The sequence below is a fragment of the Gracilinanus agilis genome, chromosome 4, assembly GCF_016433145.1.
Source record: "Gracilinanus agilis isolate LMUSP501 chromosome 4, AgileGrace, whole genome shotgun sequence".
NCBI lineage: Eukaryota > Metazoa > Chordata > Mammalia > Didelphimorphia > Didelphidae > Gracilinanus > Gracilinanus agilis.
Window position 1 is genome coordinate 71501416 of NC_058133.1, and position 23818 is coordinate 71525233.

The following is a 23818-nucleotide window of genomic DNA, read 5'->3' on the forward strand; positions in this document are numbered from 1 at the left end:
ATGCCCTGCTACTGGTTCTGACCTCTGGGACTAGGCAGAAAAAAGTCAAATCTTTTTTTTTCCAACTTGATAGCCCATCGAATTCTTAAAGATAATAAAAAGATATATGTTCATTTGGGTTTGTTTAGCACTACACAGGACTGTTTCTGCCCCTTTCAAAGGTGGATATAGGGCTATCTTATGAAGGTGGCTTAGTGGACGTTTAACCAGAAAGAAAGAAAAAAATAAAACCAAGTGAAAATCAAAGAGCTCCAGGCCTTGCATGACTGGGTCAGGAAAAGAATGCAGAGGAAAGAGGGAGATGCTTTGAATTTTAAGTTTGCTTCATGCAAAGAATCAGTCTTTTTTGCTGCTTCAATTGATGGTAGTGGCATGTTTGCCATGCCTCACCCCTTTCCCCCTCCTCCAAGCCCTCCCTTACTTTCCCCACCACCAGCTTAAGGCAACACAGCTGCAGGCCTGGGCACTGACTACACAGAGAGTACAGTGATTGAGATTATCTAGCCCAGCATTCCGCGCACATGGACTCTTATAAATAGTTGATGATCATGACGATACCCCGAGGACCTCGCACTTCAGAGCTACTCTGTCCTGCTTTGGAAGTAACTGCTCTTTGGAAGTGAAATAAAGTAAAACTTCAAGGAATATGACACGCAGCGCTGTGGAATGCTGAGCAGCCCAAGCAGCGGACAGATTGACTCAACATGCAGCAGCCAGAGAGAAGAGCATGGGCTCTTCTCATCCAAAGGCATTTTGCTGCCAATAAGGCAAGGAGTTTAGGAGCAAGGCAACATGTCTGTGTCTCACTGAACCTTGGACAAAATTTCTGCCAAGTGTACCTTCCTCAGAGTAGCCATACTGACTTCTTAACCCAACATTCCCCAATCTGCCACCTGGAATAATCCTCAAAAGCCTAAACATGAATCTCTCTATTGTGTCATCTAAAGCAGGAACCATGTTTGGAGCTTATCTGCAGTTTTTAATACCAGAGGAAAGCAAGTTCAGTTCTTGCTTTTATTATTATCATCAAGGAACAAAAGTGGGTTAATGAGAAGGTATATATATATTTGGTTCGGGGTGTGAGGATTAGAGTTGGGGATGCTATATTCAGTATTTAGTGACAATTGCCAAATTACACTATGTCAGCACCACAGCCAGGGACAGTGGAAAAAAATGAAAATCTAGACCTCAAGGCAAGGGACAGTGAAAAGAAATGTCTAGATGAACTCTCTGGTACCCCTATTATGGTTATAAGTGGAGACATACAGTGGGCAGTTTAAGGAAATGAAAGAACGAATCTTGTTAACAATAGTTATAGAAGGGTTAGTCATAGAAACTTGTTAATAGTTTTCATTGCCAATAGAGAGTAGCTCAGTCCCACATATTCTTCTGAGGTTCTGGGAGGCTGAAGTTACATTTGGAAGATCAACTGGAGGTACCCCCATTTGAGTGCCCAGTACATATATGTGTATCTTGCCTAGGTCACCGGACCCTTAATTTCAGGTATACTTGACATTTCCCTGTTGGCTGGTGGTCAGCCTTTTTTATAAGATCTATGTGTCATGGGCTTGGGCTGCATTTCACCAATGGCACTTACTGGGATACTTTTCCATTAACCACACGGGTCATTTGAGAAGCCCAGACTTAACAAGAACAGGCAGATGGGCTAAATGGTGTTATGATTCTAGGCGCTACTCCACATCAGAACAAGAATGTTCTTTTAAGTGAATAGTCTGTGTAGAGGTTTCATTTTACTTTATTTTGTTTTGTTTTCACTATCAATATGTATTCTAGCGAGCCAATATCCTGAGAAGTGGGGATGTGATCTGGAAGCATTTGGAAACCAGTCATGTGGGAGAGCAGGAGAACTAAGATAAGGCCACCAAGGAGCAACGGTCAGAAGCAGAACTGATCTTCAGCTTAAAGGAAAACTGAATCAAGAAGCACTCGAGATGGACAACTACATCCAGGGAAGGACCTTGTCAGTCTTATTTATGGTCCATGGGCCACAGGGGCACTTTCAGCCTTGGTCAATAGGTGGGGGAAGCAAATGAACCACAAAGGTGGAGGAAACAGCTTAGACAAGTGCAGAGCCAGCAGTTACAGTGAGAGGCTGGGGTACACAGCAGAAAAAGAGCAGAGGCATTCTCTATCAGCCGCAGGAATAAAAGAAAGATCTTCAAATTAGGTTTGTCCAATTGCAAAGGCTACCAAATATACCCAGTTAGATAACCAAGCCATTAACCTTTGGATACCAAGCAAAGCAATAAGTGACTACCTACAAATAAATCATTTTAAATTCTTCAAGAAGAAAGCAATGTCATTATGAGGTAAGGAGGCAATAACACTGCAAAGAACTTTGCATTCAAACAGTGCCCTTCCCTCAAAACAATTCCAGAATTATATATTTCATACTGCATATATGGTTCAAATAGCATTATATCTGGTTTACCTGTGGAGAATCCAGATAGCCCTGCAACTGAAGAAAGGTTCCTTTACTTTAATTTTTCAAATTAAGCATCAATTTGAATTTTAGGAATTTAATTTTACTCAACAGTTTATAACAATTTACAAGTTCCCTTTTAGACCAGCAAGTTCCAATTGCAAATGACCTTGTAAAATCTATAATAATCCAATTCTATACAAATGATATAAGAAGTAAAATTATATTATTTGGCCTTCAAAAGCATTACTGCATTGTCTTATATATATCACTTTCCAAAAAAAAATGTTTTGTATAAAATTGAGTTGTGGTCTATGCCTAGTATTCTTTTAAAATGAATTCCTTTTCCCTTGTCAAAGATATATTATTTTAGGAAGGCAACCTGTATTTGAGGGTGAAAGGCAAAGTATGGCAGACCTATGATTATACTGGAATAAGAACTCTCAGTAAGGAAACTCTTCTACCAAAGAAAATTAGCAACTTATCTGCAATGTATAGGCTTTGGGAATTGTCCAAGGTACTGAGAATTTAAGTAATTTTTCCCAGAGATACAAAGCCAACAATTGTCAGTAAGTGTTCTTGAACATAGATTTTCATTTCCTAGACAGGCTCTCTCTCTATTGAGCCACACTTCCTCTCCTGAAAATCACCCCCACCCCTTTTCTTTTGGCCTTCTATCTTCCATTATTTGTATTTGATATTTAAAACTAGAACAAATTTAATACATAATATAAGAGGAATCCAGAAACTCTGCATTGAGCTAAAGTGGACACAAAGTAAACAGAAAGAAACAACCACAAATATTAGGGTTTTTAAAAAACCACATTAATTCCCTACACACATTGGTAATTAAGCTTTTCAGTATACATGCTCTTAAATTCAGCTGAACAAAAACATGTGACTGTTCAGGTTTTGATAACCTTAACTTTTCTTTTTCTCAGACTAGGCAATTTTGATTTATCCCCAAACTGAAAACTGAATCAGTATTGATCTTTGCACTTAATGGAAAAAATATGACTATTGATATTTTTAAAACTACTAACAGGTTTAGGCAGTGAGATTTCACTTGTGTATTTTACTGCCTAACCCTATTAGCATTACTGCAAAAAGGATTTCCCTGCCTCTTTTTATAATAGAATGCCCAAAAAGGCTGACTTCCACCTCTGAGCAATGCTGCACAAAGTTTATCAAATGAAGTGCACCAATCCCTGAGATTCTCAAGAAGAAGTCAGCAGAGACCCTAAGAAAGAAGCCTTCAAACAGGAAACCCTCAGGCTTCATTTCTCAGCCAAGGCAAGATATTCAACTCAAGCCTTTGAAAAGATGTCTAGAATGGAATATTAAAGAGAGAAAAGGGATAGTAGGTGGGGGAGTAAAAAAGAGCTCCAAGTTGGCAAAGTTAAATAAAGAGATTCTTGGTAAGGATGTGAGTGAGTTTCCAACCTGTAGCAAGGGGTTCAAATCTTTTTTGCATCAGACCTTTTTGGCATTCTAGTGAAACCTTTGAACTTCTCAGAAAAAAATAAAACATTTTTATAAATAATTTAAGAAAATGCTCAATTTCAGCTAGGGGTTCTTGGGAAAAAAGGTCTATTTTCCACATATAAGACCATTGATCTCCCGAAATTTATAGATAGATAATTTGAGAAGTGTACAGTCTTCAGGTTAAGAATTTATGTTCTAGACTGATTGAGCCTCTAGGTAGCTCTGTTCTCTCTTCTCACAAAATGAAGAGATACTTTGAGTTTACAATAAAGATTGTGTGTTCATCCCCAGGTCAGTGTGTAAAATATATATGAGCAAAAATAGACTACCTACAACAAAAAATTTGTCCACAACAGATTCTTCTGTATAACCATCCAGATCATTTGAAAATAATAATGAAATTCAATGGATGGTCAGAACTGTGTTCTTTAAAAACTGTAATGAGGCATGTGAAGTCACTCATACACAGAAATGAGAGTAATGGGAAATTTATAGCTTTCTTTCTCTTTCAATTTTAGCCTCTTTAACCCCAGGCTACTTTTCAATTGCATGACTTCAAGAAAAGTCATCATTTGATCCTATCAATAAGGCAAAATTAGTCTGGGGCTTAGGATCATAGATTTAGAAGTGGAAAGACATTTGAGGTCCTCTAATCCAACCCTTCTCATTTATAAAATATAGAAACGATGACATAGAGAAATTATTTGGGCTTTCCCAAAGGCATACAAAGTGTAAGTTTTTAAGTGGCAAAACCAGATCCTAAAACCTATTCTTCATCTCCAAATGCAGGACCATGTCTCCACACTACCTATTCTACCTCCCCAGATCTCCTGAAATCTTCAGTCTGAAGTTTAATTCTCTCTTGAAACTCTTCTTCACAGTAACACACAGATAACCTATCAGATAGCCTGTTGTTACCTCTACTTCTGAGAGTAGGACTTAAGGTACTCTGACCTATTCTAGTAGTGTGAAAATGAAGAGTCTACTAATTTGTTGATAACTAGTAGGGCTTTTTTTGGTACTTTCTTTATTCCAACATCCAATCATCCCCAACTCCTTCTAACAAAGCACCTCTCATAATATTACTCATGCCAATATAGTGTACCCTAGCAGACCCTGCTCTCTCTAGATCTTTATAATATTAAAAAAAGGGGGGGAGTACTGTGCTAGTCACGTGAATGTTTCTAATATCATTCTTTCTTTTGAGTGTTCCTTGGCAATTGTTTAAAGTAGTTGAAAACCAATTTTTTCTGCTATGAGTGGGTGGGGAAAGGAATCCCAAGGATTCTACCATTGCCTCTTACCTTCAAATATGATATATGGTCATGAAACACTCATCTTAGGCATCCACCTGCCTTCTTACATTATATGAATCTTGTGACTTAGGAGGTAATGTACAACAGAGCAGCACTTCACTTAGTATTTGAGACAAAAATCTGGGATGAATTTCTAAGTCTACCATTTATTCCATCCATGACCTTGACAAGTCATGTCACTCTCTGAGATTTAGTTTCCTCATCATTAAAAAGAGAATGTTGGACTAATTTTTGGTTACAATTCTAATTCTATGATTCTTTGACCATTTGGTATTTGTAAGAATCTTTTCAGATCTCTTAATGTGGAATGGATCAATACATAACATCTTGATAAAGAGCTAGAGATAGCCATTGAGACAATATACAAAGGAATATATTATACTACCAGAAATTCTTAAGAAAAAATAATCACAATACTTTTCTGGGATAATGAGATTTTTAATATCCAAATGGTACTCAGTCACCATCAGTCCTAGTAAACAAGTTGAACAGTATTAATGATGGTAATCAGTAACAGGATAAAGAATACTTTCTACCTGTGTTAGAAACATTAAATCTAGTATGTTTCATGACATTGAAATAGCAAAGGGTCTTTGTGTTTTAAATGTACTTTCGGTGTGTTCTCATGATCATACTTGAAGTTTATAATCCTGTTACATATAAAACAGGTATAATCACAGCTTATATTCTATATCCCTTAATGAAGGAAATACTTGTCATTTCTGAAATAGCATAATTTGGAGATGAGGTCAGAGGTAGAATAGGAGAATCTGAAAGAGAAGCCTTTTAACAGAACTAGGCAGCAGATACCACTGTCTACTATAGATCCCTTCCCATTGAGAGTCCCAGTAAACCATACAATATGATTTTTGAGGAAACTAATTATTATAATCAATATAGTACTGGACTCAGAGTTAGGAAAACCTGAGTTTGGATCCTACCTCATAAACTTAGCTTTGTGTCACTTGACTTCCTTCAGTCTCAGTTTCCTTGTCTGTAAAATGTGAACAGCAGGGCTTGCTAGGTGGTTTGGTGGATTGAGAGCCAGGCTCAGAGAAAGGAGGTCCTGCGTTCAAATCTAGCCTCAGACACTTCCTAGTTGTCTGACCATGGGCAAATCACTTAATCCCTATTTCCTAGTTCTTACTGCTATTCTACCTTGGCACCAATACATTGTATTGATTCTAAGATCAAAGGTAAGACTTTTTTAAAAATGTGAACAGTACCTGTTCTCCAGGGTGGTTGTGAAAAACAAATATGATAACACTTGTCAAATGATCTGCAAATCTTAAAGCACTATATTATTATTGGATATTATTATGTCATAATAGAGAGGATAGTAGCCCTAATAATACTAATGGTTTTCCAAAGCTGGTCTGCTTGATGTTAATTATAGTAAGGAGAACTTAACCAGTTCTCACAACTAGATGAATCCTACTACAGAATTCAAAAAATCTCCTTGAACTGAGTTCAATTTTAAAAATCCTTATAAGCCATACCATATAATTTAGCAAGGCTTGAAGGACAGTATCAGAGTCATATGGACTCATGAACATGTCCAGTCATAGGCCTCCATACAGCATAGGCCAAATGTATTGACACACTTTGAGCCAAATGTTACCACTGACTATGTTTAGTGTCTACTTGGAATCTAGAAACCCCAATCTTGAGATCTTGAGAACCCCAAGTTTGTAGTAGCAAGAGACCTCAAGCTTGACCTTTTCACAAGAGAATTCCTCCCAGAGGGAAGCCCAGACTTCACAAATCTCAGATTAACAGTAGACCTTAAAGTAGTTTAGATGGAGCTAGCTAATTCAATCAGGTGTTAAGTACCCTTTTTGTCCCCATAGTTTCTCTCTTTGTGTCAAAGCCCTTTTCCAAGGTAGCCCAGCCCTAGGCTGGATCTTTCCTTTTTTGTGTCCATTGTAAAGCATCAGCCTCTAGCCTCTCTCTAATAATCCCAAGTCTAGGACTCCTCATTTTCTTTGTTGCCATTGTAAAACCGATCAACTATACTCCCCCATCCTCAGTCCCCTAAATGGCCTCCAATTTCTTTTATTCTTCAGAAGTGTCAATATAAAATGATTGGCACTACCAGGGGTTGGTGGTCAGAGCAGCTAAAGTCTTGGGGCTCTGTGTAGAGACCTTGAGGAATTGTCGAACCCCTCTCCTTAATTAAAGACGTGGTTTTTTCCAACTATTTCATAGTTAGGTGTTTTTTCAAGTTCAACATTAGTCATATACCTTTATACCTATGTGACTGATTAACACTCTAGAGGTAAACCATTTGAAATCATAATGGAAATGGAAATTATACCATTTGTGCCTTAGTCATTTAGCCAATCTATTCTTACCATGACAGAGATATGAAGAATCCTCAGTTCCTCTTCAGCTGACTCACTTTGGGGCTCTTCTGTTGGGTCAAGGCCAGGAAGACTTGGGGCACCATCCTGGTGATGGATATGGAAAAGTAGAGTACCATTCTCCAGCCACTGCTGCCTCCAGCGTACTAAAGGTATGTCTTCTGTGTTCCCTGAGATTTCTGAAAGGCAGAAAACCAAGACAAGGAATAGGAAAAGTTATAGAACTGAACTCACTATCTTCTTTTCTCATATTTTCTAGGGGAGTCGAATTTAGAGCAAAGGAGCCAGTTCTGGCTAAGTACTAATTGTATATAGATCAAACTAAATGCAATTCCAAATTTTTGGGACAGGAGTAGGGGTCTATCATGTATAATGTGTTAATTGGTTCTGTAAAAATTGATCTTAACTGAAACATCACAGGAGGACGTTAGTTCAATAGGAATAATATTATAAATGAAAAATATATTCCCAGATAGCTTAACTTTGGCTATACAAGGATCTTTTAGAGGGATGATACATAACCTATATAATTATAACAAATATTAAACATAAACAACTAAATAAATGTTAGATTTAAAATTTATGATGATTTAAGTGCATTTATTTTGTATCCTGCAACTTTGCTAAAGTTGTTGATTATTTCTACCAGCTTCTTGTTTGATTCTCTAGGATTTTTTAAGTATACCATCATATCATCTGCAAAGAGTGATAGCTTAGTCTCCTCATTGCCTATTTTGATATCTTCAATTTCTTTTTCTTCTCTAATTGCAACTATTAGTGTTTCTAGTACTATGTTGAATAATAGAGGTGATAATGGGCATCCTTGTTTTACTCCTGATCTTATTGGTAAGGCTTCTAATTTATCCCCATTGCATATGATGTTTGTTGATGGTTTTAGGTATATACTATTTATTATTTTTAGGAAAGGTCCTTCTATTCCTATACTTTTCAGTGTTTTCAATAGGAATGGATCCTGTATTTTGTCAAAGGCAAAAAACTGGAAAAGGAGGGTATGTCCTTCAATTGGGGAATGGCTGAAAAAATTGTGGTATATGCTGGTGATGGAATACTATTGTGCTAAAAGGAATAATAAACTAGGAGTTCCAGGTGAACTGGAAAGACCTCAAGGAACTGATGCAGAGTGAAAGGAGCAGAGCCAGAAGAACATTGTACACAGAGACTGATATACTATGGTAAAATCGAATGCAATGGACTTCTGTACCAGCAGCAATGCAATGACCCAGGACAATTCTGAGGGATTTATGGTAATGAACGCTACCCACATTCAGAGGAAGGACTGCAGGAGAGGAAACATATAAGAAAAACAACTGCTTGAACGCATGGGTTGGGGTGGACATGATTGGGGATGTAGACACGAAACTACCACACCAATGCAACTATCAACAATTTGGAAATAGGTCTTGATCAAGGACATATAACAAAACCAGTGGAAATGTGTGTTGGCCATGGGTGGGGGGAGTGAGGGAGGTGAAGGGGAAAGTAGGAGCATGAATCATGTAACCATGTTAAAAATGAATATTAATAAATGTTTAAATTAAAAAAAATTATGATGATTCTACTATTATAAGTATAATCCTTGTCTAATAATGTTCTTGAGCCTAGAGAATAGAACTTAAAACAATGAGTGACAGAAGTTGTAAACAAGCAAATTTAGGCTTAATGTAAGACAAAACTTCCCAAAGTTCATCTCTCTCAAAGCAGAAGGGGTTTGACTTGAGAGATAATGGGCAAAACCCTTAATGTGATTGTGATGTTCACTCTGTATGAAATGAGAAATTAGTGTGTTATTCTCAAGTTACGAAAAGTTATTAATATCTAAAGGTTGGTGTATGTTCCTCACCTCATTTTTACCAAAGCTTTACATCTTTCAGGAAGTCTGTCAGGAAATTGCCCCAAAGTACTCAGAACCAAATCTTAAGTACCAATCTTGAGTATCCTTTAGTCCTAGCAAACTCTCCAGTGGTATCTTTGTTTTTGGACTATTGAAGCTTCTAACCAGAGTCTAAAGTCTAAAGCAATGACTTGAATAGATAGATCAGTCCCAAACCACTCCCCTCTTTGTATCTGACTCCAACTTCCTTATCATTCCTATAAAATGTTGATTTGCTTGAATGTGTTCACTTAAAGCCAAAGTAAAACTATTCAACACTATTATACAATATTATAATCCTATTGGGGAGACTTGATTACATTACAGGCTCTCCAATAAAAATGGGGATTTTTCTATGAGAGGTTGGGTATTTGCTTTGCCTCACATCTTGAGGCAGTGCCCCACATTTTCTCTGTAATCCCTTGGGGCATCTGTCTTGAGTGTTGGACTTGAGACAATGCCCTTCCCCCCCCCCCCCATCTCTCTCTCTCAATAAAGCCTTATATTTTAAATGATTGATTTCCACGGTCATATATATATATATATTTGTTTGTTTGCTTATTTTAATGAGTGATAAAAGAGGGTGGACTTGGAAATTTCCAAGGTCCCCTCAATTTCCACCCCAAACAACTTGATAAGAATGTTTTAGAAAAGGGTTTTGGTCAGGTATGTGTTGTACCCTCAGAAGTTTCTTCCAAACTCTGAGGTTCTGCCATTCTGATTATGCTAAGAGAGTTAAGAATCCTGGATCTGGGGTAGCTAGGTGGCTCAATGGATTGAGAGCCAAAGGCAAGGAGACAGGAGGTCCTGGGTTCAAATGTGAATTCAAAACGCTTCCTAGCTGTGAGATCCAGAGCAAATACCTTCATCTCCATTGCCTAGCCCTTAACACTCTGCCAAGGAACCAATACTTAGTATTAATTCTAAGATGGAAGGTAAAGTTTTTTAAAAAGAAAGAAATCCTGGACCTGAAGGACTACTTCTTGTTGCTCTCAAACAATGGATTTGCATCTAGAACAGTCTGGTCAGTTCCATACCAATAGGACATTACAATGGTCTAGTGGGGTTTTGTTATGCATAAAACAGGGAGTGTAGTGCTGGATTTACAGTCCAGAATGTCAGAATTCAAATATAGCCTTAAGCACTTACTATCTGTGTGACCCTAAGCAAGTCACATAGCATCTCTTTGCCTTCCTTTCCACTTTTGCAAAATGGGGATGCTAATCACACCTGCTTTTTGGGGTGATCAGGAGGATCAAATGAGGCACTATGTGTAAAGAACTTTGCCCATATAGATGCATTCGTGATATTATTATGGCTTTGGGGTTGCAAGGGCTATGCCACTCTTACAGAAGGCATTCTTAAAAGTTCTCTCTCTTGTATAAAAGTCCAAATAGCTCTTGCTTACTGTGGAGGAAAAAAGGCTAATAATAAGTCCAGCTCTTCCCTTTTTCCCATGATCAGTGCTGCCCTTTCTGGAGTGTGGTCTGAATGCTAGATGATCCCCAGTGGTAAATACAAGGTTTTCCCCCTTGTAAACTTGGGAGCAAAACTTTATACAATAATTACTCTTGGACATGCCAAGAGAAACTACCAGGGAGAGTGGAGGTAATTACTGTTGCAGAGAACTGGCATTTAAGGCCCAGTGCCTGGGAGATTACTGAGTGAGGAATAGAGGCTGACAGGTTATTTCTGCTCTGTAAGCAATTGCTACAGAGTCCACCAGAGAAGTTTGATACCTTGCTGTGACAGAAAGAAAATTATGTTTTGCTTTGTTTTTTTTAATTCCACTTAATTTCCCCCTTCTTCAGCCTTGCAGATAATGATGTGCATGAAGTAGGATAGAGAGGAATTTGAGGGAAGTAATCAGAATCTAGCAGACACAAAGGCAGAATTGGTAACATCATTCTTGACTTCTATCAAGGCAATATCATTAGTCACCATCACAATCATCATTAACAACTACACAATTTTCCTGACAATCTACTGGCTATATGACAAACTAAGAATTTCAGGAATGTTCCTGCTTCCAGACTTCAAGAATATGTGATTTTGTCAGGCCTGATGCATCTCCAACAATAAAGAACATAATCCCTTGATGGGCCAGGTGAGGCAGATCCCTTTATTTTTGGCTACTGGGGAAGCTGAAGCTGGTAGATCTCTTGAGTTTAAGAGTTGTGAGCTGCAGTGAGGCTAAAGCCAAACAGGTATCTTTACTGTCCGGCACCAAGATGGTAGCACCTTTTGGTAGAGAGGAACCATCAGGCTACTAAAGAAGAAGCCTAGACCAGAAATAAAAGAGGTCAAAGTTTCAGTGCCAATCAGCAATGATCTTGGGCTAATACAGAGCAACTGTCCTTTTTATCATAGGGGAGGTAAGAATACCTCATCTCAAATAAATCATTCATCTTCTCTGACTTGGTTCCTATTGTTTATGAGTTATTTTGACAAAAAAAGCACTAACCCTGTGGTCATTCTCATGCAGAGCCACTCACACCTTAGAGAGGCTAACATATGGGTATCAGGCTTTGTATCCATCACTGGGTAGCCACTCAAAAGCCTTCTAGCTTGGTATGGTTTGCCATAGTTTGTATTTCTTTGGCTTAGCCTTTGAGAAGAAAGGGCCACATCCATGTCTAATGAAGGTAAGACTATGGTGGAGATATAGTGTCATAGTTCTAGAGCTAGAAGGAACTTCAGAAACCTTCTGGTCTCGACCTCTTATCTTACATATAAGAAAACTGAATATCAGAGAGGCTAAGTGAGCCTATGATCACACAATAGCAAATATAAAAATCAGGATTGGAACCCAGATCCTCTGACTTCAGTCTAAATGCTTTTTCCACTATATCAAGCTTCATTCTGGGAAAGGGGCTCTTAATCATTTTTATGCTATGGACCTCTTCATTAGTCTTTTGATGTCTATGGATTCTTCAGAATAATATTTTTAAATATACAAAACAAAATACAGGGGGCAGCTGGGTAGCTCAGTGGAGTGAGAGTCAGGCCTAGAGACAGGAGGTCCTAGGTTCAAACCCGGCCTCAGCCACTTCCCAGCTGTGTGACCCTGGGCAAGTCACTTGACCCCCATTGCCCATCCTTACCACTCTTCCACCTATGAGACAATACACCGAAGTACAAGGGTTTTAAAAAAATACATAGGATAAGAAGAAAACAAATGATATTAAAATGTAGTCATCAAAAAGAAATTTTTTTTAAGTTCCAGACCCCAACTTAAGGATTCCTATTCTATGGATGTTGTAATGATAATCAGGTATTTTTTTGATATAGGTTGTGTTTCTTTGGGCTTGGTCCTAGCATTCACAAACACAAATTTTATGTCATAGACCAAAGAATTTAATAGCTAGAAGTGATATTAAATATAATTTTGTCTAAACTCAAAAAATGAAATGGGTTCAAAGAGGTGAATAAATTTGGAAATCTAATGCTATTATCTTGGCTCATAGATTAGAGTTCTTTCCACCATTTTCCTGGATACATTGACTTTAGATTTAATAAGAAGACATATACAAAGGAAAAGTCTTGTTAGGACCATCTAGTTTTTAATCAGAGGTAGAGTGATGTAGTAGATAGAATGCTAGAATTGAAATCAGAAAGACACGGATTTGAATTTTATCTCACTCATAACTTTTCAGATTTAGTTTCTTCTGCTTAAAGTGATGAAGGCCAACCAAATTATCTACCATTGCCCCCTTTTTTCTGCAATTTGAAAATAATGGATTAACATGACTTTAAAGGTTCTTTCCAGCTTTAAAATCCTCTAGCTTGGATCACCTTCTCCCAGGACCCTTCATCCTTCTCCCAAAATTCAAAGGAAGTTAGAGGAAATAATACTTAGGGCTGATCGTGGAGTGCCTAGATCTTGTCTGGAAGGAGTGGATGGGTATTTTGGTTTCAGAGCACTAGAATTTTCTGTTCTCATTCTTTGGACCCACCTTCTGGGTATTCTTTGAACACTACCAATAGCATGGAGTTGTTGTAAGATTTAAATAAAAATATTAAAGAACTTCAAGACCTGTATGAATGTTAGCCATTATTAAGATGAAAGATAGTTGAAAAGAAAATTACATGATTTTAAACAAAATCTTCATTGGAGGTAGTAGAAAGCCCTTATTATTATTGACTTCAAGCTGAAGCGGACCCTAAAAGTCACGTAATCCAAAGTTTTCATTTTTGGTGTGAGTAACCAGACACCCAGAAGGTAAGAAACATCTCCAAGCACACACAACTAGTTAGTGGCAAAACCAGGATTCCGATTTATCATGCTCTTTCCACTGAACCACCTTGTATACCAGACAGATAAGATTTACAGCTGAAAGGGAGCTTGGAGATCATCTAGTCCTATCTTCTAATTTTATAGAAGTATATAGTAAGGCTTATAGTAAGAGGTTAAATCACATTCCAGAATCAGAGTAATACTAAATAGATGAAATAAGATTTGAACCCAAGTCTTCCTAAATTCAAGGTCAATCCTCTATATACTACACTATACAGTATCCCAAGAATGAGGGCAAATTAAAAGAAATAACTCAAATACCTTGTTACAGGGGAAGTCAAAAAACAATTCCCAATGTGTAGTTCATTGAGGAAGGAAGGTCTATATGACACATGACTCTTGTTCCTTTCTACCCATACATAAAAGTGTATTTTAGTCTATAGGCCAATGGGAAATTCCTAATTGCTTTATGGTATAATACAATCATAGAGGGGAGGGAGAAAAAAAAGCAATAAGATAGAAGAAAGGAGGAAAGCTGGGTTTAAGTGAATAAAAAACACTCATCTTGGATGAATCATCTGAATCCCATTATAGAAATAAATAACCAAACTGGGGAAATGGTGCCATGTTAAGACTTAAAGGAGCCCCAAACACTCACAAACATCCTAATAAAGCCCTAAAATATGCCATAAAGAACAATAATAAATAAAACCAAAGGAAAACAGCTATAACTGCTCCTCCATTCTATGCAGGACTATACAAAAAGACTGTCAAGATCCTTGAGGCTCTAAACAAAAACAAACTGGAATAGGCTGAAGACAGAATGTGTAAGCAACAGGGAGAACCCAAAGTAGATCAACCCTTGGCAATTCAGTGAACAGGCAGCCCATTCTAAGTCATGGATTGGGACAGTACCCCAATGGCAGCAAATGCAGTTCACAGGCAACCTATGTTGGAGCCACAGTAGGAGAAAAGTAAAGACCAATTATCAGGCAGTTTCATGTCCAGGTAGCCAATGTCCAATACCACAGTGAGAAACAGTGTTAGTTTGGGGCTCAAAACCAGGTCCCAGGCAGCTCAAGTGACCTAAACTTCCTCAGCTGAACTAGTCCCATACCATGCTTTGAGATGTCTGGGGAAACCTATGTTCGATACCTGTTACAGCTGTGACACAGAGCACAGAATTCTGCCAGGTCCATGTTCCCTTCCAACTTAGACTCACTACTCTTCAAGAAGAATGCATGCAAGGTAGGTGAATGTGTGCCACCTGTTAAGGATATAACCCTTTGGAACATTCCCTCCTGATTCCCTTGCTAGCCCATAATATTTGCCCTTTCTCCTAACAGTAGACATTTCCCAGTATATCCAAGTATTTGAAATTCTTCTCAGGAAGCATATAACCCTCATCTCCAAACCCCTTCCCTTTTCAGCAATGGAAGCCATCACTGAGATTACCTCCTTCCTATTAACTGAAGAACAAAAGAAGCCATGGCCCCAAGTGGGGCACATAATGTTCCAGTTAAATGATCCAGTGAAGCACATGACCAAGCTCAGGCAGGATTTATTTGACATACGATGGATGCCACCTCAGCCTTTTCCATAATTATTCAGCACTGCACCTAGCACCTCATACTTCCAGAGTGCATAATAAACATTTTTTTCCTAATTTCCCAAGAGCTCCCTTTCAAGTAGGGCAAGACCATTACCCCTTATTTTAACATTGGAAACAAAGATAAGTAAATAAACAGAACAAAGTCACACAAAAAAACACACAGTGGTAGGCATGGGATAGATAAATTTCTTTTGGGTGTGTTCCCTTTCTCCTCACATAACCACTATGTGTTTCATAATTCACTAAAAAAACTTATCAAAGATGATTTTTGTTATTTTTAACATCTCTCTCCTTCCATTGTACCTTCCTTCATGATAAAAAAAAAAGTCATTAGCCAAAAACACCCAATTCAAACATAGTAATGGACAATATACCAAACCTAAAAGACGCATTCCTTCACCTGTGCAATGAAAAAAAGATGTTGCATTTTCTGATCCACAGGACCTTCAATATTATTGTGGGGGAGGTTCTCTTACTTAGAATTAATTTATTTTGGGAAATTTTGATTTTCATTGTTAGAGTATTTTCTCTCTTATTCTTATTTTGCTCTGCATCATTGTTACAAATCTTCCCAAGTTTCTCTGAATTCCTAAAATTAGTCATTCCTTGTTGAACAATATTCCATTATCATTACATGCTAGAGTTCTATTCTTTTTTTTTTTTTTCAGCCATTCCTCAATTAATTACCTACTTTGATTCTAGCTCTTTTTTCTCTCTCACTCAAAAAACACTGTCATAGATATTTTGGTATATATTGAACCTTTGCTTCTGCCTTGAGCCTTCTTATGACACATACTTAATATTGGGATTTCTGCACAAAGGACATAGACAATTTAGTCTTGCATTATTTCAAAGTGAAGCCCACAGCACATAAGAGCACATGACAGTTCCATCAAGAAGGTATCGGAATTCCTTTCTTCATTCAGTCCTTCATATATGGACTAATATTTTTTATCATATTTGGCCATTGGCATGAGGTGAAATGGAATCTCAAAGTTGCTATTAGTAATTCTATTATGCTAAATAACAAATATCTAAAAATGCTATTAGTAATTCAAACCATGTTTTCATGAGGTCTGTATTTTCCAAATTTAATTTTGAACATTGTTCATATTCTCTCACAATTCATTCACTGAGAAATTATTTTTGCTATTATATATTTATACTAATACTCTGCATATTTTAATTGTCAGGTCTTTGTGATATATGATATGAATATTTACCCACTGCATTATTTCTCTTCTAATTCTACCTTTATTCATTTTATTCATGTAAAAAAATCTTATATAATTAAAATTATTTACTTGCCTTTTTATGATCTCCCATATTCCTTCTTTGAGTAAGACTTGCTCCTACCATACTGATGAAAGGTTTCAAATGATCTTCTCTTTTTACATTTTTTTTAATGTGACCTTATAAAATGAAGTGAAATATCCACTTTCAATTTATTTAAGCATATGGAACAATCATCTTTTCTGCCAGAACTTTTTGTAATTTATCCTACAATTCTTGTAAAAAAGTGAATCTTTCCTAGAGTAATTTATGTTCTTAGATTCATAAACCACTGAATTAAAATGTGATTGATTCTGTCTTCTGCTTATTTTGTCTACTCTAATCTACTTTTTTTGGTGTTTTTAACTAGTAACAAAAAAATAATGACTATTTTGAAATATGGTTTGAAATCTAATAACTATATATACCCTTTCTTTTTATATTTTGTCATGTCACTCAAAATCATGGATCTTTTGCTTTAAATATGAATGTATTATTTTATAAACTGTAATTTTCTCATTACAATATTTGGCACTGCCATTTTTAGGTGGCACCATGATTTTTACTATTTTAATATGGCCCAACCATGAAAAAAGACTACTTTATGTCTCCCTTTATTTCCAGAACATTCTGTAGCTATAATCAAAAAAATCTTGTGTATGTGATATTTAACTCCCAGATATTTAATGCATTTTATAGTTTCTTTGAACGAAATCTCTCATATCATCAGCAATCCTATTTTATGTAAACACAGTATAGAAAGGCTCCTGATTACATGGATTTATTTTGTAAACTGAAACCTTGCTATAGCTATTAATCAACTCAATTAGTTTCTTTACTGGTTCTCTAAGTCCTCTAAGTACCTATTCATGTCACAGGCAAATAGGATAGGCTGGCCTCCTTTTTGCTCATATTTATAGCTTTGATTCTTTTCTCTTGTCTTACTGGTCTAACAAGAAATTCTAAACCTATATTAAACAGTAGTGGGTAAGTCCTTGCTTTATCCCAATTAGTACTGGGAAAGTTTCTGGCATTTCTCCATCACAAACAATGCTAGCTTTTATTTTTAAATATAAATATAAGATCAAAGGACACTTCCCTAGCTATGATTTTTAGGGTTTTAAACATAAGTGACTGGATTGTTTTGTCAAAGGGCTTTTTTCTACATCAATGGAAATAATAGTGTGATTTTGGCATTGCTATTTATATGATTAATTCTACTTATTACTTGCTTAATGTTCTTGCATTCTTGGTATGAATTTAGGAATGCTGAGAATTATTTTCTGGGTCTATTTCTATAGAAAGACAGTGTGATATTGTGTGTAAAGAGTTGGTCTTGGAGTCAGGAAGAACTGGGTTCTAAACTGTTCTGGGTATATAACCTTGTCTAAATCATTTAATTTCTTGGTGCTCTAGGCAACTCCCTAAAGACTCTAACTTTCACAAAGTTCATAGTAGGAAACTCCTTATCTAGAAATCCCTTTTTGTGGTTATTGAGTCTTTCCATTGGACACAACCCTTCTTAACCCCACATCAGGTTTTCTTCACTGAAGTAGTTCACCATTTCCTTCTCCAGCTCATTTTACAGGTGAAGAAATTGAAACAAAAAAAGGGTTAAACAACTTGTGTGCAGGGTCACACAGCTAGAAAGTGTATGAGACCAGATTTGAACTCAGGTCTTTTGACTCCAGGCCCAGTGCTCTATCTACTACACCACCTGGCCGAGCACTGCTTTAAAGGATCCAGTATCAATTCCTTCAGCTGCTAGGTCCCTCTGACATTCTACAGTCAGTCTAGAATCAGTTGAAACATATATGCCTAACAATTATTGTGACAAAATAAAGTTACAGCAAATCATCACTTTTACCAAATAATTGATATACTACTGTAAAAAGTAAGTGCTCTTTAAATGTTTAACAGAATCATCATTAAATCCATCTGGCCTGGAGTTTAGCATTTTGTTTGTTTTCCTTTGATACTGAGTATCTTAACATCTTTAATTCTGGTTTTGATAATTTGACTGTTTTATGTGTCTATAAAAATCAATTTCCTTTTCCAGATGATGCTATATAATGATTTTATTTATTATATATCATTTTAGGAGTATAATATTACATAATGTAATGGTTTTTACCAATTTCTAATAATGTGTTGTGTTTTTCCTCACTATTTCTTATATAATTTCATTTTTCTCATTTTTCATTTTGGTAATTTGATTTCCTGTCTTTTCTTCTGAATCAAATTATCTAATGGTTTATTGATTTTGCTACTCTTAAAAAAACTATTTCATTAATCATTTCTATAGTCTTTATTTTCTAGTTTCTCTATTTGTCATCTATTTTTCAAGATTTCTTATTTGTATTTATTTATGGGTTGCTAATTTGTGGATTTTCTCGTCTTTTTTAAAGACAACTTTCTTTTTCTATCTTATAACTATTATCTTTCCTAGATATAAAATTTACTCTAACAATTGTATACCAAATCATTTACTATGTTTTTTTTTATCATCAGTAGTGATTTTAATGTAAATATTTATTGTTTCTATAATCTAATTTTTAACAAAATTATGATAGGATTTCTATTTTAGTTTTGTATCTTTTGCTAATATTTCCTGTAGTCATAATTAATTTAATTATTTTCTATACAGTAATGGATATATATTTTTATAGCTGTCTTATTATAATTGTTTGTGATTCTTACATGCTTTTTTTACCTGATTACTCTTGAAATGATACTCTAACATGCTAAAAAATGTGTATACTCTTTAATATTTCCATTTTTAAGTTAGCATAACATTCTGCCTAGACTACAATAAGTAGCCCAGTTTACCATATGCCCAAGAAAAAAACTAAAATTAGTCATAAATCAACTAATGATCAAGAAATTCAGTAAGAAAAATATAAAATGTAGCTTCATTCATTTCAGAACTTCACAAAAAGTCAGCCCACAGGCAATGGTAAAAAAAAAAAAAAAAGTGACAGCAATACCAGCAAGAGTGCAAGCAAATAAGTCAATGGAGAGACCAAAGACACCTGTATCCTACAAACTTTGCTATATAGAAGGAGCAAAGGTGGAAAAATCCCCTAAGAATCCCCAGGGTCACTGAGGATTCACAGTGTGGATTCTGGAAATAAATTAAAATTATAGCAACTTATCTGTACGTGGTAGTGCTCAAACAGGTAAACCCCAGACTCAAAAGCTCTAAGGACCCTAGTGTTTGACCCTTACAAATTTATTCAATTCAAGAACAATGGTCGATGCTAAGATACATAAACAAAAGAAGACAGCGGTCTCTATAAAAAATTATTATAGTAGTTATAATAAGCTAAAAAGGCAAGGTGTTATGAGACAATGTAAAATACTGAGGTGTTATGATTCCCATGTGAAGTTTGGAGTATGTATAGACATTCTGGAATTCATTCCAGTTTGCTAATTAGGTGATAAAAAGTAACATATTTGGCCACTACAGGTAAGTAAAGTCTACCAATATTCAGCAAATTCAGGTGAAAGGCAGTATAGGAAGCTAGATGAGTCAGATCAAGCCCAAGCAAGGATGAACATCTCACAGCCACCACTAGGGGAACATTCAAAAGTACTAGCTGACATGTTTTCCTATTTTTGGGTCAACTTATTCCTGACTGGCTATGCTCTGTGGAGGGAAATACAGATGATGCTGTAATTAGAGAACTTCAGGACCTCTTTATCTGAAGCTGACATGAGTCCCACGAACATGGATCTAAAAAGATTTTCCATGAAGACCATATGAATCCCTAGGGGAAAAAATGAAGTAAAAGATCAAAAATGAAACACATGGGGCAACTGGGTAGGAGGTCCTAGGTTCAAATCTGGTCTCAGACACTTCCTAGCTGTGTGACCCTGGGCAAGTCACTTAACCCCATTGCCTACACTTACCTCTCTTCCACTTAGGAGCCAATACACAGTATTGACTCCAAGATGGAAGGTAAGGGTTTAAAAAAAATGAAACACAATTTGCTAAAAGTCAATCAAACCTAATTTATAGGACAATTCCTTTTGCTCTAACATATATTTTGTTTCTTGTTTATCCTTCTGTTGAATTTATATCTAAGGTAGTGATATTTAAGTTTGCTACCATTAATATACTGCTAACAATGTCTTTTTTCAATTAATATTTATTTTATTTAAGAAAAGCAGAGTCTCAACACATATTGCTATGAACTCCAGTCAAATTCTTTTCTACATCTCAAACCCCCTTTACATCATTTTTCTATCTTCTTTTCCTTCCTCTAATATCTCATGTGAAATAGCCCTTATATCCACTAAGGAGACCACCCCTATATGAACCTTTGATTCCATATTTACTCATCTTTTTAATAAGATTGCCTCTTCAGTTATATCTTCTCTCTAAGCTTCCATCTTCCCTATCAACTTGTTCCTTTCCTGCTGTCTACAAACATGCCCAAGTCTCCCCTATTATTTTAAAGAAAAATAAACCACTAGATCCTATCATGAACATCAATTATTATTCTTTACTTCTCACTTATCTCAGAGCTCACTTCCTAGAAATGTTCTCCACCCAAATACCTTCATTTCTTCTCCTTTCACTCACTCTTCAACTTTTTGCAAAATGGCTGCTGATATCACCCACTTAAAACTTTTCTTTCTGAATATAAAATAATCTTGTAATTACTGAATCTGATGTCTTTTCTCTATCTTCATCTTTCTTGACTTCTCTGAAGTATTTGAGACTAGACTATCTTCTCCACCTGGAAAGTTTCTCTCTGGGTTTTCATGACGCTACTCTTGTCTAATTTTTCTCCAATCTGTCTGTCTCTGCTCAGTTTCCTTTACTGGCTAATCATAAGCATTAGGCTCAGAAACTATGAGTATGTTCCAAGGCTCTGCTTTTGTTCCTTTCTCTTTCATTTCTTTTCTTCTCTCTTCCATAAATAAATCAATCCATCGTTTTCATTACTATTCCCCACCCCCACCCCCATTGAGGATTTTTTTTTCGAAGCCTGAAAAATAAATCTTTAAATACATTATCTAAATAGTTCAAACAAGACAAATTTCCCCATCACCCATGTTTACAAATGTATATTTATTTCTGTTTTAAGTTCATCCTCTTTCTGTAAGGAAGGAAATAACATGGCAATTCTTTTAGACTCATGATTTATCATTGCATTGATCAGGGGTTCTAAAGTCTTTCAAAGTTGGGTTGTTTTTCTTTTTTCCTTATAATGACATTGCATATTTTTTCCTATTTCTGTTCACTTTGCTCTGCTTCAGTTCATAGAGGTCTTCCTGTTTCCTTTGAAATTATCCATTTTATCATTTCTTATTGACATAATGATATTCCATTACATTCATATACCACAATTTGTTTAACCATTTACTAATAGACAAGACAACTGTTCCTCCTTTAGTTTTTAATACCAGGCTACTATGAAAAAACTGCTTTAACTATGTGTATGTTATGTCTTTTGTGTATTTGTTCACATATACCTATTTAGCATCATTTTGATGTAGAGGAAGCATATACAAGAGGGTTTGAGACAAATATATATATATATTAAGATAGATAATCCCTGGGGGAAAGTTCAGCTCACTGAGCTATTTCAAACCCTGAAAAATATTCCATATTCATCCTAGAGTGGATGATATCCTGATTCAACCTTACCAAAACTTATCTAAGGAGGCCAACAATGACATGGAGCAGAGGGAACATACAAACATTCCATTCTTCTATTATTTTTAGCAATTGAAGATTAATTTCCCACGGCTTTTTATTTTTATTTTTCCCTTCTAAAAAGCACTTGTGTTGAAGTGCCAACATTCTTCATCTGTGAATGATTTACTTATGGGATATTTGGCCCAAATCAGAAATTAACATTCTCACAATCTCACAGGAATAAACATTTTGTGAGAACCCCAGTCCAAGAGAGTCAGATAATAGTTTGTTTATTCCAATTCTGGAACTGGTATTAATTCACTTCAAAAGTTACTTCTTCAGTTGAACTTTTGTTTTCTCAACATTTAACCTTTAACCAAGGAACTGGAAATAGATTTGGGTGTGTAGAGGTCTTTTTTTAGTTTTAGTTTTTGTTTTGTATTGTCATTGTTTTTTGTTTTTCCTTTAGACTTAATTTCCCTATCTGGTCCAGGCTGGAAAAGCAGCAACTACTCACATTCTTATCTTACTGATGATCAATATAGAAGCTTTGATTTGATCTATTTTTGTCCTGACTACCCTTTCCTCCTTTGGAAGCCTTGTATCCCAGTTCCCTAACTGGAGTGCCATATTGCAACCAAATCTAGTATAGACAAATGATTAGCATTAGCCCTGCTGCAACCCTGACCTTCCAAGTTAAAATGGTCCAGGAGCATCAACCTCCATTATAGCATGAATTACAACTATGTTTCTGCTCCATGGTATTCTCATTTAAAATGTTTGGATTCTTCCTCCTTTCAACTAGGTCATCATGAATACATGACAGATACCAGGCTAAACAATCTGATTTGACACACTCAGAAATATTATGATGTTACGTTGTGCCACTCCTGACATACCCTTTCCTCTTCTCCCCAATCCCTCAACTATCATTCTGTTTCTTATGTTCCCTGAAACCAAAATTTAAAGAGACCTAACACGAGTTCACCAATTTATCTGGTCCTCTGAAAGGTAGAGAGACTAAATCAGTAGCCTTAACATGAGAACTAGGACTTAAATGACTTCACAATTCTGGTCATTACAATAATCAGCCATGATTCCAAAGGACTCATGCTTCAATATACTATTTACCGCTTAACAGGGAGGTAAAGAACTCAGAGTAAAGGTAGAGAAACATATATTTTTGGACATACATTTTTATAATACCTATTATATACATAAATATAGATTAGATATCAATATTCTCATTGTGGGAATTTGTTTTAATTGGTGATGCATATTTGTTAAAGGTATTATTTTCTTTCTTTTCACTTGGGGTGGGAAGTAGAAAAGAAAATAGATTTTCATGAACTGAAAATAATAAAATGTAATTTAGGAAAAAAAAAAGAGTACTCAGGAGAGTGACAGGATCTAGAATAAGGGAAGGTGTGTCAAAACAAGGAAGAGCTTAAGGCAAGGTAAGAACTGGTCCTCAGAGCAGGGAATTTAAGTATCATTTAAATTAGGGAAGCATAGGAGCCACTGGAAATTCATAAATTAAGAACACATC

The 23818-nt window shown here is 36.0% G+C and overlaps 1 protein-coding gene across 1 annotated transcript in view; it reads right to left on the bottom strand.

Moving 5' to 3' along the window:
- ASTN1 (astrotactin 1) overlaps positions 1–23818 on the bottom strand; it is a 466613-nt gene that overhangs the window by 273995 nt on the left and 168800 nt on the right. The window contains exon 2 of the mRNA XM_044674890.1: positions 7599–7786. Within this exon, the coding sequence (XP_044530825.1) occupies positions 7599–7786 (188 nt within the window). The remainder of the gene's footprint in view (positions 1–7598; positions 7787–23818) is intronic.